This window comes from Protopterus annectens, chromosome 2.part2 (genome assembly GCF_019279795.1).
Source record: "Protopterus annectens isolate FY-2018-M chromosome 2.part2, PAN1.0, whole genome shotgun sequence".
Taxonomy (NCBI): Eukaryota; Metazoa; Chordata; order Ceratodontiformes; family Protopteridae; genus Protopterus; species Protopterus annectens.
Window position 1 is genome coordinate 1133910369 of NC_056730.1, and position 17504 is coordinate 1133927872.

Sequence of the window (17504 nt, forward strand, 5' to 3'; positions counted from 1 at the left end):
AAAGAATAATTCAAGAAAAATGTTATTAACAAACATCAGATATAATGTGCCTTATACACACTTATGAAAGTATAGAGAGATCCTGGCATCCATAGGCAGGGTCATATTAATGACAGAATGCTTATCAGAAATTGACAAGTACAACCATTCTAAAACACTCAGTTTAAAATAAAAAAAAAGTTTATTTTCAGAGTAAAAAATACAAAGTGTACCAAAAGTATAAATACATTATGTTTTTTGACTAAAGACCTATAAAGTTTAAAAGTTTGTTTTTCTCTATTTTTGTTCTTTTTATAAGTAAATAACATAGGATTAAACTAATATGTTGTAGTCAAGCTGTTTTCATTCCAGTGACTTTGAATCTAGTAACACAATCTAAGGAGATTATATAGGTAATTGTTTTATAATAATTTCCTGAAAATTGTATATTTTGGACATGTATCTTATTACATATGGGTGCTAAAAATGGCCAAAATAGCAATAAAGGCTCAGCTTTCTTGAAAATGATAAGTGGAGACGGTAAAAATATTTTCTTGGTTTTGTTTTGGAGAATAATAAAGCATGTGATGGTAGGGATATGTAAATTACTAGTATAATGACACATTTCTTAATGACTTTGATTCTGAATTCAATAAACATTGGATAGCAATGCTTTAATGTTTTGGTTACTTCTTCCATTTACAATAACTATTTATTCTCAATTTTCTACTTTCAAAAATGTGAAAGCTATTTTTAACATATTTTTAAAAGCATAGATCTGACAAGATGAAACTGTTAAGATGCTGGGTAATTTGTTCATTTTAAATACTTTATATTTTTAGTAATTTTTCATTTCATTAATCTCTTATGTTATCTCCCTGCATGAGCAAGAAGCCTCCGTTTATGAAGATGACCAGCATAACATCATCTGCTTGAAATTCATTTCTATCATACAGTAATAAAACGTTGCATGTCCTGTGGCAAATAGTAAAATGATTTTAATGGAAAAGTGGGCAATTCAAAAGTAAGCTTCCTCTGGCAAGCTAGAGAGACTATATACTTTAGTGACAGTGAAGAATGTAGTATATATGCCTGCTTTTAATAAGAATTAGTGAGAAACACTGTTGCCAATAAAGCATACCAAGAAAACAATAATACAAAACAAGCATATAAACTAAAACACAATATCTTATACACAACACTGAAATAAATCTGGCATAATGATTCAAATCTCTTTCCAATGCAAAAGATAAATTGCATTAACCCATGTATAACAGTCATTTGCACTTTACTTCCTGGAATCTATTACCTTGGATGCTTTCATTCACTTCTTCTAGAAAGATCTACACACATAAGAAATTATAAAGTTAGAGGCTGTAATGCTTCTTCTGTGTGACCTGGTTAGCTAAGTTGCTGTGTTTAAAAGAATCCTAAAGCAATATGTATACTATACCGGCCACTGTTGTCCATAGATAAAAATCTGACTCCGTGCAATGTCCACTCTGTTCCAAGCTAAGGCCAAGCTGAGCTGGTCTGGGGCAGACGCATTGGCTCCTATTGAAGACAGAAAAAGAGTGAGAGAGAAAGACAGAGAGAGAGAGAGAGAGAGAAACAGACAGACAGGAAAATTTTAAACAATAGAGTTTCAGGTATTTGTTAATTTATCAGCAGACACATTTTTATCTTATTGAGAAACACTTTGAAACTTTGAAGAATTTTGAACAGATAATTGAGTATACACATTGCTATATATCTTGGAGAATGAATCTTGGACAAGTAAACCCTAATCACTGCAATTTCCTACTTCCATTGCTCAGTGGACGTCATACCTCATTTGACCAGTACAAGCATCTCATGCATTCAGCTTACTGGATTAGGGCACTCACTCACACTGCCACAGTCCTGAATATCAAATAAAACTCTTCCAATAATAAAATATAACACTTCCAAAATAATATTTATTACAACTTAAATGTCATATCGATATTCAGTTATTTTCTAATTGTCTATATAAGAATAAAGTCTTAAAAGTGCTGCTGCATTCAAGAGGACGGAGACAGCATAAAAAGAGAACCATCTTCACAATCCTTTCTTGAAGATATATGGACATGTTAGGTACAGTCTGAGGGTGAGCACTGGCAAGGTGTTGATGGTCACAGTACTAAACTGCCTTGAGACTCTTATGTCTCCTATGAATCTTATGAGAGAACTTTGTAAATATGTATTATTTTACTTTAAAGTTCACCACTGAAGTGTTTCCAATCCAGTGGGAGAGCTGAAAATAACCACTCTAGGAGGAGCTGAAGAGTTCGCTGATTAGTCTTATATATCACATTATATTGCATTTACCATTCCCCTTGTGACCTAGGTCATAACTGAAATGGATCCAGATCAGACCAGGTCAGTTCTCCATGTAATTTAATTAAAAGATTGATGCAAGTAAATGCTCAAGAAATGATGACCTGCAGGGTAACTGTTTTGCAGTGAATGTCCCACTTGTATGGTCACATGCTGATCAGTGCCTGGCTTTATGAAATATTAGAGCTTCAATCAGTCTTATAAGGTTGAAGCTGGAATATTTCATAAAGGCATGCACTGATCAGCAAGTGACAATCGTGATAAAGGTACTACAAATATGAATGTCCTTTTCCTTCAGTAGAAAAATATCTATAGGCCTCTTCAATGAATAAAAAAAAACAGTACTTTTAATCATCTGTTTCGTTATCAGCTTCCTTCCTTCTCCTCAAACCCAAGGAAAAAAAGAGCACATTAGCAGACCTTCCCCAGAAACCCTTCATTCTTATGAAGAAGTACAGGAGCTTCCAGTGTAACTTGAGATGTTGAAACATGTCTGTGATGTAAGCCTTTGAGAAAAAGACTGGGAGGGTAATCCATTAAAAAAAGCTGCTCAAAGACAACTGTTTGAAATGAGTGTTAGTTCTCAAAGAGACTGCATCTTTAAGTAACAGAAGGTCAAATTCTTTATATAGAGCTGGGATTTACAAATTTCTTTCAGTAATGATAATAGTCATAAAAACGGCTGGAGTGCCTTCTGTGCGGAGTCTGCATGTCTTCCCCGTGGTCAAATTCACTTTAAAAAGACATGCAGGTAGGTGCATGCATGTGTGGGTGTGCCTTCTTTGAAGGTTGGGCTCCGGCCTGGCAACTTGACACCATAAAAATTCACTGCCAATCATTAGCGGACCGGAGTTCCGCTGTGGCGACCCCTAACTGGGGAAAACCGAAAGACAGTAGTAATAATAATAGTCATAAAAAGACCATGCAGGAGACAAGTTTAATAATCTGACAGAAAGTAAGCTTAAAATGAGGAAGTATAATTCTCAGTTGTTTTGAGTTCATTTTATGTATTAGTTGTTCAACATATATTGGTACACAATATGTAAGACACCATCTCCATTAAAATATATCAGAAATAACCACTGAGTCACATTCAAGGATTTATTCAAATAATACATCAATTTTATGTGTCACACAATTTTGAAAAAAAAAAACAAGACTAATAAAATAATCCTTACAGATGAATAAACTGTTCACAGTATACCTATTATTATGTATTTTAAGAATTCTTTCTTTAGGTTAACATTTTTCAGTGAAAGTATACAAATAGCAATAATAAATTCTTAGACAATGAATGTGCTACCTTTTAGACTATATTAATAATACCACTTTTATTTTAGATTTGCCATTCTAAATGCAATACACTATTCTTTTCTTTATACAGACCCTACCACAGGAAATGTGGTCACCACCAGCAAATGGGTCAAGAAAAGTAAAAGTCATGCACAAGTGGGGGTGGGGGGCTTATTGGGGTATAGTAGCTATATTGATCTTGGCTTCATTCACTTCCTTATGTTTACCCAAGATGATAAAGTAGACAGAATTCAGTTAAAATATACACTTGAACAAATATTTAATATGTTTCGATAATTAATTCATATAGATGAACTTGATTACTGATTATATTACAGAAAAGAAATGGCAGGCTGTTTTTTAAATAATATATATAAACTTTCGCCATTAATACTTAACTGATTTTGATAATGTTTGTTTCCTCTTATTTCACATTTCAGATGAATACATCATTCTAGATCTGACCACAAACTAATCACCATGGAAATCCACATCTCTTCCACACCCCCCACAAAGGTAACCACCAAGAAAAACTTCTCTGAAGCTGACTTTGGGCTCCTAAAAACAGATGTGGCTAACTTCACAGCACCCATGCCAATGGGAAATAGATGCATAACTGATGACTCATACATTGATGCACTGTACGAACACGTATATAAATGCATGGAACTAGTCATACCCAACAGAACCAAGATGCTATCCTCCAAAAAAAGGAAGCCAATCTAGTGGTCCCCTGCCATTAATAAACTCTACAACAGAAGGAAGAAACTGTTGCAGTAAAAAGGTGAAGTTCCAAGACTGGCAAAACTCCCTTATTAGCCTCAACAAAAAGTTGAGATCCCTCATCAAAACCTCTAAAGCCAGCTATGAAGGCAGAATTGCAGCAGATACTAAAAACAACCACAAAGCCTTCTACAGTTATATCAAGAATCTCCACAGCAATATCCAGGTTTGCTCTGAGTTACTGCACAATGGAACCTCCTATACTGAGCCAACAGATATTGCCAACATACTGGCTGACAGATTCAGTGCCAACTTTCCCCCTCTTTTCCCCCCTAAAGGACCAATCACATTACTGGAGGAATGCCAGGTACCAGAACTACTGCAGCACAGATTAAAGCTGCATTGTCCAAGGCCAAGAATACAGCTTCTATGGGATCCGACAATTTCCCTGGATTTGTTCTACATGAACTACAAAGTGAACTGGCACCACATCTGTGTGATCTGCTCAATCACAGCCTCATCTCAGGCTTTGTCCCTACCGAATGGCACACTGCTGCGGTCATCCCTCTCCTACAGATTACAGACCCTGGGAATTATTGCCCCAATAGCCAGATGAGTCTGATATGTAAGGCTATTAAGCGCATCATCATGGACCTAATTAACAAGGGTATAGGGAATCTCCAAACTCTAGATACCACACAATTTGGTTTTGTGAAAGATAGATCATGCTTGCTCAACCTGGTTGACTTCTTTAAGTCAGTCACCAGAGCTGTGGATGAGGGCAAGGCAGTTCATAAAGCCAACCTTGATCTGGCTAAGGCCTTTGATACCATTCCCCACTCAGGAATTATTGATAAACTTACCAGACTAGGCATCAACCCCTATATCACTAGGTGGGTTGCAAATTGTCTCACAGATAGAACCCACATTGTGAAAGTAGCAGACTCCAAGTCAGACTGCCGACCAGTCACGAATGGAGTCCCACAGGGATTGGTCCTGGGTCCTCCCCTGTTTGGCATCTACTTCTCAGAAGTCCAGGCCAACATGGAGGGACTCTGGCTGACCAAGTTTGCAGATGACTGCAAGCTGGGAGACATAATTAACTCCCCAAGTGATGTAGACATCATACAGAAAGGCCTCACTGAGACCAATGACTGGTGTCGAAACCATGGCCTTAAGCGTAATGCCAAAAAAATGCATCATCATCCCCTTTGTGAAAAACTCAGTTCCCACTAATTGCCACATCGATGGGAGCCCACTGAACACTGAAGACATTATGAGAGATCTGGGGATACAAGTTGAGAGTAACCACTCCTCTGACAACCACATTGCCACTGTGGTCAGAAAGTCCTTCTGTGTGGCACATCTCATTACCAAGGGTTTTGCATCCAGGAAGAAAGAGGTCATCACCTCTCTCTACTCTTCCCTCATTAGGCCAATCATCGAGTATAATGCCCCATTTGGCATGTACCTCACTAGACACATGCAACAGCTGGAAAGGCCACAAAAGTACCTCATGAAGGGGATCCTAGGCCTTAAACACATGTCCTACATGGACAGACTCAAAAAACTCCAGCTATTCTCTGTCAAATATCATCTACTAAGAGGCGATCTCTGCTTGACTTACAAAGCCATGTCTGACCTAGCTCTATTAGAAATGCTACATCTAAAGAAATCCCAATCCCTCCACATCACACACTCCAGAGACCTCTACCTCATTACCACAATCAACAGAACATGCTGGAGGGGCAGATTCATAACCCAGAGACTGCCCATGCTCTGGATGAACCTTCCCATACATGTCAAGCAGTGCACCTCAATGGCCCTCTTCAATAGAAATCTTGATGAGTGGATGGGAAATAGAAAGTTCACTGATGATCACTCCAGTGGCTCTACTTGATAGAGGCACTGGGAACTAACATCTGGTGGCATGATGCCAGCGTACGTCTATGGGCTAGGCTTGTAAAGACTCCAGGGCCATTAGCCTAGTACACACTTATGAACCTATGAACATATAATTATTTTAATGGAAAAACAATATCAGTATTTTCCTGCAACTGAAGTGAAGTTAAATGTTTTTCTGGGATAATTTTAGTAGTTAGGTGAACTCAAAGAGTTTAAAGTATGATATGTGTTACAGGAAAAAAAGTGTAATAAATACCAGGGGAAGTCAATGCTAAGATATAGTGACTGTGTGCCCATGTGACTCATGTAAGAAATAATTTGGTGTACAAAATTATATAAACTATAAAGATGACAGTACCTTATATAAAAGACCTTATTTGCAGTTAGACTTACTTAAGATAATTTTGAGCATATGTAATGACTACATTTGTATACAGTCTTTCGGTATAAAACAAGTCTTTCTTGGGTGCGTGTCAGAGTTGAGAGGCAGTTTATTCCTTGAAGTCTGCTGCTGTATATGCTGTTGAAGGAAAGTATTTTGGATTACTCATTGCTTGGAACTTGTATATCTTGAATGTGAAGTTTTGGCATTTGGATTTTGGTTTCCAGTTACTGAACTTTGAAACTGGTTTTGATTTCTGACTTCAGTACTCTTACTACCCGGAACACTGTAGTTTTGCACTACAACAGTTGACCAGTGCCCGAACAAACACAATAGGAAAGGTTTTTTAAAGCTTTGCTACTTACAGCTGAGACAGTTTGTTAACTCTCATTTTGTTTTACTTTGCTACTCTTTGTGTGCATGTGTATGTGGGGGTCAAAGTCCCCTCAAGTCATTTTAAGAGCTGGGGAAGTTTTATTTTGAGAGGTGCAGCAGGGGTGGGAGTTTTACCAGCAGGACCTATAGGAAGGCCGTTAAAAGGATTTGAATTATTTCCTACAAATGGACTCAAGTGAACAAGAGAGGTTTTGGAAAGTTCTGTTATTTACAGCTGAGATAGGCTGTTAGCTTTCATTTTATTTTACTTTGCTGCTGTGTGTGTGTGTGTGTGTGTGTGTGTGTGTGTGTGTGTGTGTGTGTGTGTATCAAAGTTCCATTGAGTCCTTTTAAGGGCTGGGTGACATTTTATTTTGAGTTGTGCATTAGGGGTGAGTGTTTTACCAGCAGGACCTAAAGAATGGGTGTTAAAAGGATTTAAATCACTCGCTACAAGTGGACAGGAGTGAACAGGAGAAGGTTTGGAAAGCTCTGTTATTTAAAGCTGAGATAGGCTGTTATTTTATTTTACCTTGCTTTGCGTGTATGTGGAAAAGTCCCATTGAGTTGTTTTAGTTTGAGTTTTATGGGGAAGGCTTATTTTGAGAGGTGCAGCAAGGGGTGAGTGTTTTACCAGCAGGACATACAGGAGGACTGTTAAAAGAATTTAAATCACTCTCTGTTAGTGGATGTGAGTGAGCAGATGCATCTCACAGTGATGTGAAAATGCAAGGATGCATTTTAGCGACTTTGTATGTTAAGCTTGTTAGATGAGTTAGGTGAGTGTGAGTATATACATTTAGTTAGTTTTTATATATATTGGAAAAATTGATAAATTCTCTTTGCAGGATCTATTGGATAAAAGTCATTTGTTCCAATGCAAGGTATGCAAGATGCACAGTAATATTAAAGATGGTTGGAGTGTTGAGAACCTTATTTGTATTAAATGCCGAGCTATAAAACTTTTCAGTATACTCAATCTTATAAAAGATTATTTAGACCTTGGGGTATAAGTGGATATAGTTATTATTCCAGAGTTTAAAATTCTTAAAAATAAAGAGGTTCAGACTTTTACTCCCAATTGTTTGTGTGGTAATGTGGGTAAGGATAATAATGTAGAAGTGAAGGTGAATACAGAAAATAAGGATGATATGGACCAAGGGGAACATAGAAATGATATAGGTGGTGATACTAAGGGTGTTGGAACTAATAGGATTTTAGAAGAAGGATACCAGAGGTTATTATCAATGTAAAAGAAACCCTGTTGTGTAATAAGGTTGAAAATAGGTGTGGTACAAATAGAGTTCTTTAGGCAGATGATTCAAATAATGAAGATAATTGGGAGAGAGGTACACCAAAGAAGAGCTTTAGGTTCTTCTGATATTTGCTCATTGGGTTTGGAAGAAGTAAATGGTGTGATAGTAGATCTAATGAGAAGGAAAATACTTTATCCCATAAAGAAGTGTTGATTATTGGTGATTCTATGTTACTGGAGTTAGGAATTTATTACTTAATTTGAGAAAAGGTCAGATTATTGTGACATGCCAGAGAGGTTGAAATATGTGTGTGATATTCTAGTTGCATTAAAAATAATTTTTGATGGTGAGAAAAGCTATGTGAATGTTATTATTGTTGTGGGAGTAAGTGATGTCAGTAGGATTATCTATTTCATTTGTAATGATTACACTAATGAGATGACAAAATTAAGTGAGATGAAAAGTTTTGGATTATCTTTTTTTGATGGTATAACTGTAAAGAATATTAGATTTACATTAACAAAAATAGCTAAAAGGTTTACTAATAATATTAGGAAACTTTGTTACAGAGCTGCTTTAAAGGTTATTGCATTATGGGAAGAAATGGATACTAATCCTGCATTCTTTGGTAAAGATAAAACCCATTTGAGTTATTTGGTGGATACAGTTCTTTTAAAGAAACTAACTAATGTGTTTGAATTCTCTTTTAGAGGTTGTTTAGCATTACTGAGAATAGAGAAACAGAAGGATATGGTGCAATTAAAATTAATATTATGTAATACTAGAAGTCTTAATAATAAATTATTTTTCTTGAAACAATAGTTAGAAATGGGGAGTCTGATGTAGTAAGCAATATTAACTGATACCTTTAGGATTGCAAGGATATAAGGCATTTCATTGGGTAAGATAGCATGAAAAAGTGGGGAAGTATCATTCTATATAAGGGAAAAGGTGGCTTCTAATATAAATAATATCTGTGAGAAATCTGAGATAATATCAACTAAAATAAATTTTAATACATCAGTAATTGAGTTGTGTTTGTTTTATAGACCATTGAAGTAAAGTTTGGAAGAATTTAACAAATTTGATATTTTGTTGTCATCTTGTTTTGATAATAACTTTGATATTATTGTAAGAGATTTTAATGTACCATGTGTTAAATGGGATTGTTATGAAAGTTCCACTGGGGTAATATGTGATGTAATAAAATATAGTCAGGGACATGGTTATACACAAATTGTTAAGGATGTCAGAAGAAGTTCTAACATCTTAGATGCTTTATGCATTAATACAGGTAAGTATATTGAGGGTTATTTAATTGTTCTAGATAGTTTGGGATCTGATAGAAAAACAGATTACAGAGGTGGGCTTATTATAAAGTTAATCATTTAGTAACTAGAGAACAATTTATAAACTGTAATTGGGGAGGAGTCATTATTATGAGAGATATTGAATTTGGTTGGCAAACGTCTTTTGACTATATTTTTCAAGTTATTGAAAAGTATGTTCCATTGGAAATTATTAATGACAAAAATTATAGATCCCCTTGGGGGAACAGAGAATTAGATAAGTTTTGTAAAAGATTAATTTTTTTGTGGAATACGTTTAGGAGACAACCTAATACAAACAATTGTATTTATTTAACATTTGTTTACTGGGAAAGTATGACTTGGAACAAAGCCAATTTTCAGTGGAGACCCAGGGAAAAAATGCTCCAGATGCATCTTTGTAACGTGGGAGGAAACCGGAGTAAACCCACACAAATGCTTGGAGGACATACACAATCCATGCAGAAGGCACTCCAGCCAAAAATTGAACCGGAAAACTTCTTGCTGTGAGGCAACAACACTACCGCTATACCACTGTGCCATCATAAAAAAATAAAGAAAGATATATAAAGGTTAGGGCTAGTTTTAGTTGTCATCTCAGAATAACTAGAAGAAATTCTGAAAAGAGACTGGCATGTTATACAGTTGATAATAAAAAGGCTTTTTTAGAGACTTAAGATGTATTAAGGTTGAAAGTAGAAATTATAGTATTATGGTAAATAAGAAGTGAATTACTGATAACTGGATTATGGCTGATATGTTTAGAAATATTGTAGTTAGTATACCAGATAATAAGTATGATTGTAGTAATACTGTGTTTGATTTAATGGAGGACTGTTGAAAATTATTTAATAATGCTGAGAAAATATTTCAGAAAGTTAAATCTAGTATAGTAGCATGTCTTGATAAATTAAATAGACATTTTTGAAATGTATTGTTGGGTATATCCTTCCTTGTCTTCAGTATTTTTTCAAACATCACTAGGTTTGGGGTTTGTTACAGGTTTATGGAAATAAGCTTTGGTTATACCTGTAATCAAGAGAAGTGATTTAGTTATGTTTGAGATTTATATACCAATTAGTTTGACTAGTGTCCTTTGTAAAAGTTTTGAGAGAGTAATATCAGAATATTTAATTGAATCATTACATGATAAGAAGGATTATTCCCAAGATGGTTTTGTTCTGTGTTGCTCCGGGTTAATTGATTTATTTTATTATTATCAGCTACTTATAGAATGTTTAGCTATGGGTAAACCAGTTGATGTAGTCTATCTTGATATGGCTAGGGACTTTCATACTATATCTCCTTAGAGAATAATTACATTATTAATGGAGTATGGTATTAATTATTATGTACCAAGAGGGATTAAAAACTGGTTGAGTAATAGATTATGTAAGGAAAAAAATGTTGAATCTTTGTCTAGGATAAAAAAGCTTAGTAATGGCATCAGGGATCTGTGTTATGACTGGATCTTTTTAGAATTTTTATGGCAAGTGTCCCAGATTCAGATAAAAGATAGTTATGTAAATATGCAGATGATTCGAAGCTTGCATCAGTAGTTACCCATATAAATTAATATTATTGATTAAAAGGACATTTACATGATTTATTTTTATAGCCTGTTTCTAAGGGTATGAAATTTAATATTAAAAAAATGTGGGTGATACATTTTGGAGATGGGAATAGCTGTTATTCATAGTAATGTCTTTCGGCTTTTCCTGGTTAGGGGTCGCCACAGCAGAACTCCGGTCCGCTAATGATTGACAGTGGATTTTTATGGTGCCGAGTTGCCAGCCCGACACCCAACCTTCAAGCAAGGCACACCCATTCATGCACGCACCTACCTGTATGTCGTTAAATGTCACTCGACCACAGGGAGGACATGCAGACTCCACACAGAAGGCTGTTATTCATATGCTATAAATAATTGTTGAATAGGTGCGATTGACAGTGTACATAACTTAGGTATAAGGACTGATACAAATTTAAATTTTGAAAGGCACTTTTGAAGTTCATCTTTTGGAGATGATCTAAAGATGTTAATATGAGCTCAAAAATATATCTGGAACTATAGCGAGTAGGGAGAAATAAGCATTGTTGCTTATATATAAGATTCTAATAAGACCTATTACGGAATATTGTGCTCTGGTTTGTGTCTATAATTACAGATAACTTGAAAGACTGGAATTATCCACAGCTTGAAAGACCTGAAAAGATTCAAAAATACTTTACTAGACAAATAAAAGGATTATGAGGTATGTTTTATATATATAGGAGGCTGAAAGCAATTTCTTTGTCTTCTGTCATGTACAGGTTGGTGAGGGATGGATTAATTTGTAATTCATTAATGTTTTCATGGTAAAATTATGATGCAAATGTTGGGATAATAAAGGGTAGTCATCGGGTTCATATTAGAAACAATATTTTTTATGTTAAATTGCCAATTGTTAGAACTAAAATTTTATTTTAGGCAGGTAGATTATGAAATATGATACCATTAAAATTAGGAAAATTGATCAAAGGTAGTGGACTTTAGCTTTCATTTATCAGCTTATTGGTTAGAGTATGTAGTAAAAATGTGTTTTTCTGTAAGGTATCACATCGGTGTTCCCACTTACAGGATAAACAAATGAATCTTGAGTATTTTGTCCCTGGGTGTTTGAAGGACAGTAATACTGTCTTTGTAATTTAGATTAGTTGTAGGCCATACTTAATATATAGAACTAATACATTTTTGGGTATTGATGTTCAAGCTACAGTGGTAAGAAGGTGGGAAATTACACGGGATACTTTAAGTTGCTTTAGAGCTCTATCATCCTGTTGTTTAACAAGTCTGCAATAGATAACTTGTTATCAAACATAATTTCCAGATACCTTTGCAGGTTAGTCGAGGGTATAAATAGTCCTTCTGACTCCTAAAAGTTTAGAGGCTGAGTTAGTGTGATTCCCTTTTGTGTTCCCAATACCATGACAGCAGACTTTTGGGTATTAACAGTTAGATTATGAGAAGTGAGCTAATTTTATATCTAGGCAAAAATCTTCTTGTAACTGCTTATCAAATGTGTTGGGTGACTTATGTCCTCTTGTAAACGTAATATCACCTGTGTGATTGTAAAACTGACTGTTGGTAAAGCGAGTGAATACTAGAGATCCCAGGCTCCTTATGTTGTAAACTCTGTCACTAAGACAGCATTATTATGGTATAATACAAAGGTCTTATTGCCGATGTAACTTTCGAATCATTGAATTGCTTCTTGAGTAAATCCTGTTTTGCTCATCTGCCAAAATAGTAGATTGTAGTCAACAATTTCAAAGACACATTTAAGATCCAGGAAAATGGTACCCATGAGTAATACATTTCTCATACTGTTATAGATTTGGTTAATTGACATATATGACGTTGTTAGTGTAGTGTACCTGGGATAGAGTCCATGCTGTTTGTGATATACCATACTATTGAATATATTCAAGTATTTGTCAATGGATTAACTTTTATAACATTTTGGCTGTAGGAAAGGATTTCACAATTGGCTGGTAGCTACTGACTGTGGTGGGAACAGCAGCTTTGGAGAGGGGCAAAAATGATGCAAACTTCTGTAGTTTTCTAACATTAAAGCAGATTGCTCTCAGGTGAGAACCACATCTGAGAGGTATTTGACTACTTACAATCTACTGTTCTATAAGTCACAGAAGGAAGTTCTGAACTGTTTTGGAACCTATACATCTAGAATATGTGGGTTTTAGCCATTTTTCATTGATTTGTGTACATTGTATTGGCTTTGTTTCCTGATTACAGATCTGTTCCTACCAAGGGACATTTTCTGCATTAGGAAAGCAATGAAGGTAGATCTGCTACTTGGGTAGTTTTTAGAAAGTGGTTTTTAAGCAAAGCTTTTACTGAAAAAAAAACACATTTCAAAAAAGCTTACAACACTTATTTAAATAGCAAAGATAAAACATAATTTATAACAGAATATAAGATGCTCCACATTCCAATACAATAAATAAATGTATTACAAGAGAATGCACAGCCATATTGTATGGGTTTATATTATATCCTTGAAAGCTGTAAACAGCAAATGCTATCTACAGCGAAAATGTCATGCAGTGAACTGTAAATAGTGAGATCGTACTACAGTGAAGATTGGAAAATTTTCCCTTTCCTCACTGTAGTGTGATCTCGGAGTTGGTATATATAATTAGCAGGGGGTGTGTGAGGGGCACAGCCCCCCACAATAGTGAATTCAATGCACGGCATTTTCACTATAGATAGCGTTTGCAGATTTCGAGGATATAATATATTGTACAGTATGCAGTAATAAATGGCACATCATACTCTAACTCTTCTGACAATAATAATGTACATTGGTTAACAAAATAATATGTGTGAAACAACTGTGATTAGCAAATATAGTAAACTGATCCCTCTAAAATCAAGCCTCACTTCAGGAAGATGAAGTAATAAATTCTGTGTGTTTGTGTGTGTGTATTTTATATATATATATATATATATATATATATATATATATATATATATATACACACACACACAGAGACACACACGCACACACACACAACACATGTGTGTGTGTGTGTGTGTGTGTGTGTGTATATATATATATATATATATATAGAGAGAGAGAGAGAGAGAGAGAAAGATAAATATATATTTATAAAGCAAGACAGAGAGATCACAGCCTACATACAGCCAGTGCTGCTCAGTATCTCTGCATTACTGCCTGTACCACAAATCCTGCTTTTGCATGCTTTGTCTGGCACTCAGCTACTGCAAAAAACAAGTAATCTCGGTGGTATCCCCTAAGTCTCAAAACAACCCACTAAAGTGTAATGGGTCCAAAAACAAAACAGTGTAAGAAACTTTTCTGTGTGTAAGATTTTCAGTCCATATATTTCTAGTTAATCACTGTATATTAATCAGATCAGACAATAGTAGTAGAAGTAGCGAATGTAAACTCATCAAGTCAAAACAAAACAAAACAAAAAGTAATGATAGAAAATATGTAATTGTACAGCATTACTAAGTATTCGAATGTAATCCAAGCAAGGCAGGCAGTCTGTTTCCAGTCAAAAATCCTTTATTAAGTACACAGACAAGTGATCCAAGTTAAACAAAAATAGAGTCATAATTTCCTCACAAGCTTTCTAAATATATATATATATATATATACTTTTTATCAGGCATTGGAGTGGTTTATTGTGCTGTAAAACAAAGTGTTATTGGTACACATGTTAAATTCACATCCCTTCCCCCATCAGTGTGACATTTGAGCTGGTCCTGCCCTACTTAGTAGCTGTCATAATAATATATAACCCTTATGTACTTTAAATAAAAGTTATAATGATGTGGTACCTCTTATTTAACCAAATTATTAAGTAGATTATTAAGTCTGTGATTTTATCCAAGACAATATACTACATGGCTGGAAATATATCAACTTTAGTTCATTTGGCAATCAAAAAATATATATAAATATATACATATACATTTTGCATGTAAAAATCAATTTCTATTTTCATAACCTATTGTTAACAAAGATCGCTTTCGTCCTTCTAGACTTCTTCAGGTCTGTGTACAAGAACCCTAAAAACCTATATAATTGTATAATTAGTTAGTATTGTTATTACACATCATTTTGAATAAAGTGGAAAAAAGAACCAGAAAAAAATTAAACTAAGGAAAAAATGTATGTATGATGATGGAAACAAAATAAACACTTACATTTCAACTGATTTAAAATGGTATTTAAAACCAATTTGTAGAATAAAATAAAATAAAATACAATTAGTCATGTAAACAATGTGGCAATTTTCTAAGTTCCAGTGCACTTTTAATTGAACAGTAATAGCTTAGTCCAGGTTTCCTAAAAGAGTTCAGCTTTAATTGCCACATGAGTTCATGTTTCTCCAGAATATTCGGGATGTCTCCTTCAAGATCACCCATGTCTATGTGAACCAGGATCTGGAACTTAAAACCTGTGTCTCTTTTATGAAGAGAAAGGTGTTTGGCTAGTGCATTATTTTTACATCCAGAGCGGATTTCTGACAGATGACATGAAATCTTTTGCTTGAGTTTATTTACAGCCTTGCCCACATAGAATGCATCACATTCATTGCACAGGGCCCTGTAAATTACTTTTTTAGTGTTACAGTCACCCCCTGCACTGGTTTTAATGATCTTCTTTAAATAAGGGCAATAAAAACTATCACCTTGCTGTATAAATATACAAAATGTACAATTAGTTTCACATCTTTTAGTGCTTTTCTCACATGGTCTAGATTTAAATTCAACAAAACTTCTAATGTTCCTGGCCTTCCTATAAACAAATGATGGGGCTTCACCTAAGATGTTAATCAGAAAAGGGTTTCCTGTGACAATGTCCCAGTGTTCTTCAATAATATTTTTGATACTGTGATAATCCAAAGTGTATACACTTTGGATTATCACAGTATCAAAAATATTATTGTGAGAAAAGCACTAAAAGATGTGAAACTAATTGTACATTTTGTATATTTATAAGTATAACAGTATTTCCTGTTTTGCTAATGACATAGCAATGTTTCAAATGATTTGAATCTTGAGGTGTGGTATATTTTTAATGAAGATTAGTCTAGTAAAAAAAGAATTTAATTTTACCCCTGAAAAATGTCAATTACAGGTATTGCAGCAGTTAAATGATTCCAGTTTTGCTATGAAATGTCAGATAAGGTCAAACAAAAAGATGGTTGTGATTACTACTGATCACTACTTACAGATACGTTTTGACATTCTTAATGACAGCTCCATCTATTTGGTAGAGACAAAGGAACAAAATAAGTCACCGGAGTAATTGGGGCTAATTATGAAAAAGGAATAGAGTGGACGTTCTGATTGAAATAGATGTACAGAATCAAATAATATTGTTAAAAAATCCAAAAACAGACACATTTTATTGTCTTCCCAAAATGCATAGTGTTTAAATGATCCACCACAAAGGCCAATGATGTCTGACTGTTACAATTATTTAGAACATTCGGTCAGGCTTATTAATAAATCCATGTTTAAATCAATGATTTCTGTTGAATTGTGTGTGGGGTACTCAGGTTATTTTTTGGAAAGGATAACATCATCATCATCATCTTCTTTCAGCTGTTCCCGTTAGGGGTCACCACAGCAGATCATCTGTTTCCATTTCTTCCTGTCCTCTGCATCTTGCTCTGCCACACCAACCACCTGCATGCCCTCTCTCACCACATCCATAACCCTTATCTTAGGCCTTCCTCTTTTCCTGTTACCTGGCAGCTTCATCCTTAGCATCTTTTTCCCAATATACTCAGCATCCCTCCACAGCACATGTCCAAACCAACATAATCTTCCCTCTCTGGCTTTGTCTCCGAACCTTCCAACCTGGGCTGACCCTCTAATCTACTTATTCCTAATCCTGTCCACCCTCGTCACACCCAGTGCAAATCTTAACATCTTTAACTCTGCCACATCCAGCTCTAACTCCTGCCTTTTTGTCAATGCCACTGTCTCCAACCCATATAACATAGCTGGTCTCACTACCCTCTTGAAGACCTTCCCTTTCACTCTTACTGGTACTCGTCTGTCACAAATCACTCCTGACACTCTTCTCCACCCACTCCATCCTGCCTGTACTCTCTTCTTCACCTCTCTTCCACACTCACCATTACTCTGAACTGTTGATCCCAAGTATTTAAACTCATCCACCTTCGCCACCTCTACTCTCTGCATCCTCACCATTCCTCTATCCTCCCTCTCATTCACACATATATATTCTGTCTTAGTCCTGCTGACCTTTATTCCTCCTCTCTAGAGCATATCTCCATCTCTCCAGAGTCTCCTCCGCCTGTTCCCTACTCTCACTACAGATCACAATGTCATCT

The 17504-nt window shown here is 35.2% G+C and overlaps 1 protein-coding gene across 6 annotated transcripts in view; it reads right to left on the reverse strand.

The window, feature by feature from the left end:
• The window catches only part of TRPM3 (transient receptor potential cation channel subfamily M member 3), a 2946644-nt gene that overhangs the window by 643703 nt on the left and 2285437 nt on the right, over positions 1-17504 (reverse strand). For all 6 annotated transcript variants that reach the window (XM_044064372.1, XM_044064373.1, XM_044064374.1 and 3 more), the window contains one exon: positions 1433-1533. In XM_044064372.1, the coding sequence (XP_043920307.1) occupies positions 1433-1533 (101 nt within the window). The remainder of the gene's footprint in view (positions 1-1432; positions 1534-17504) is intronic.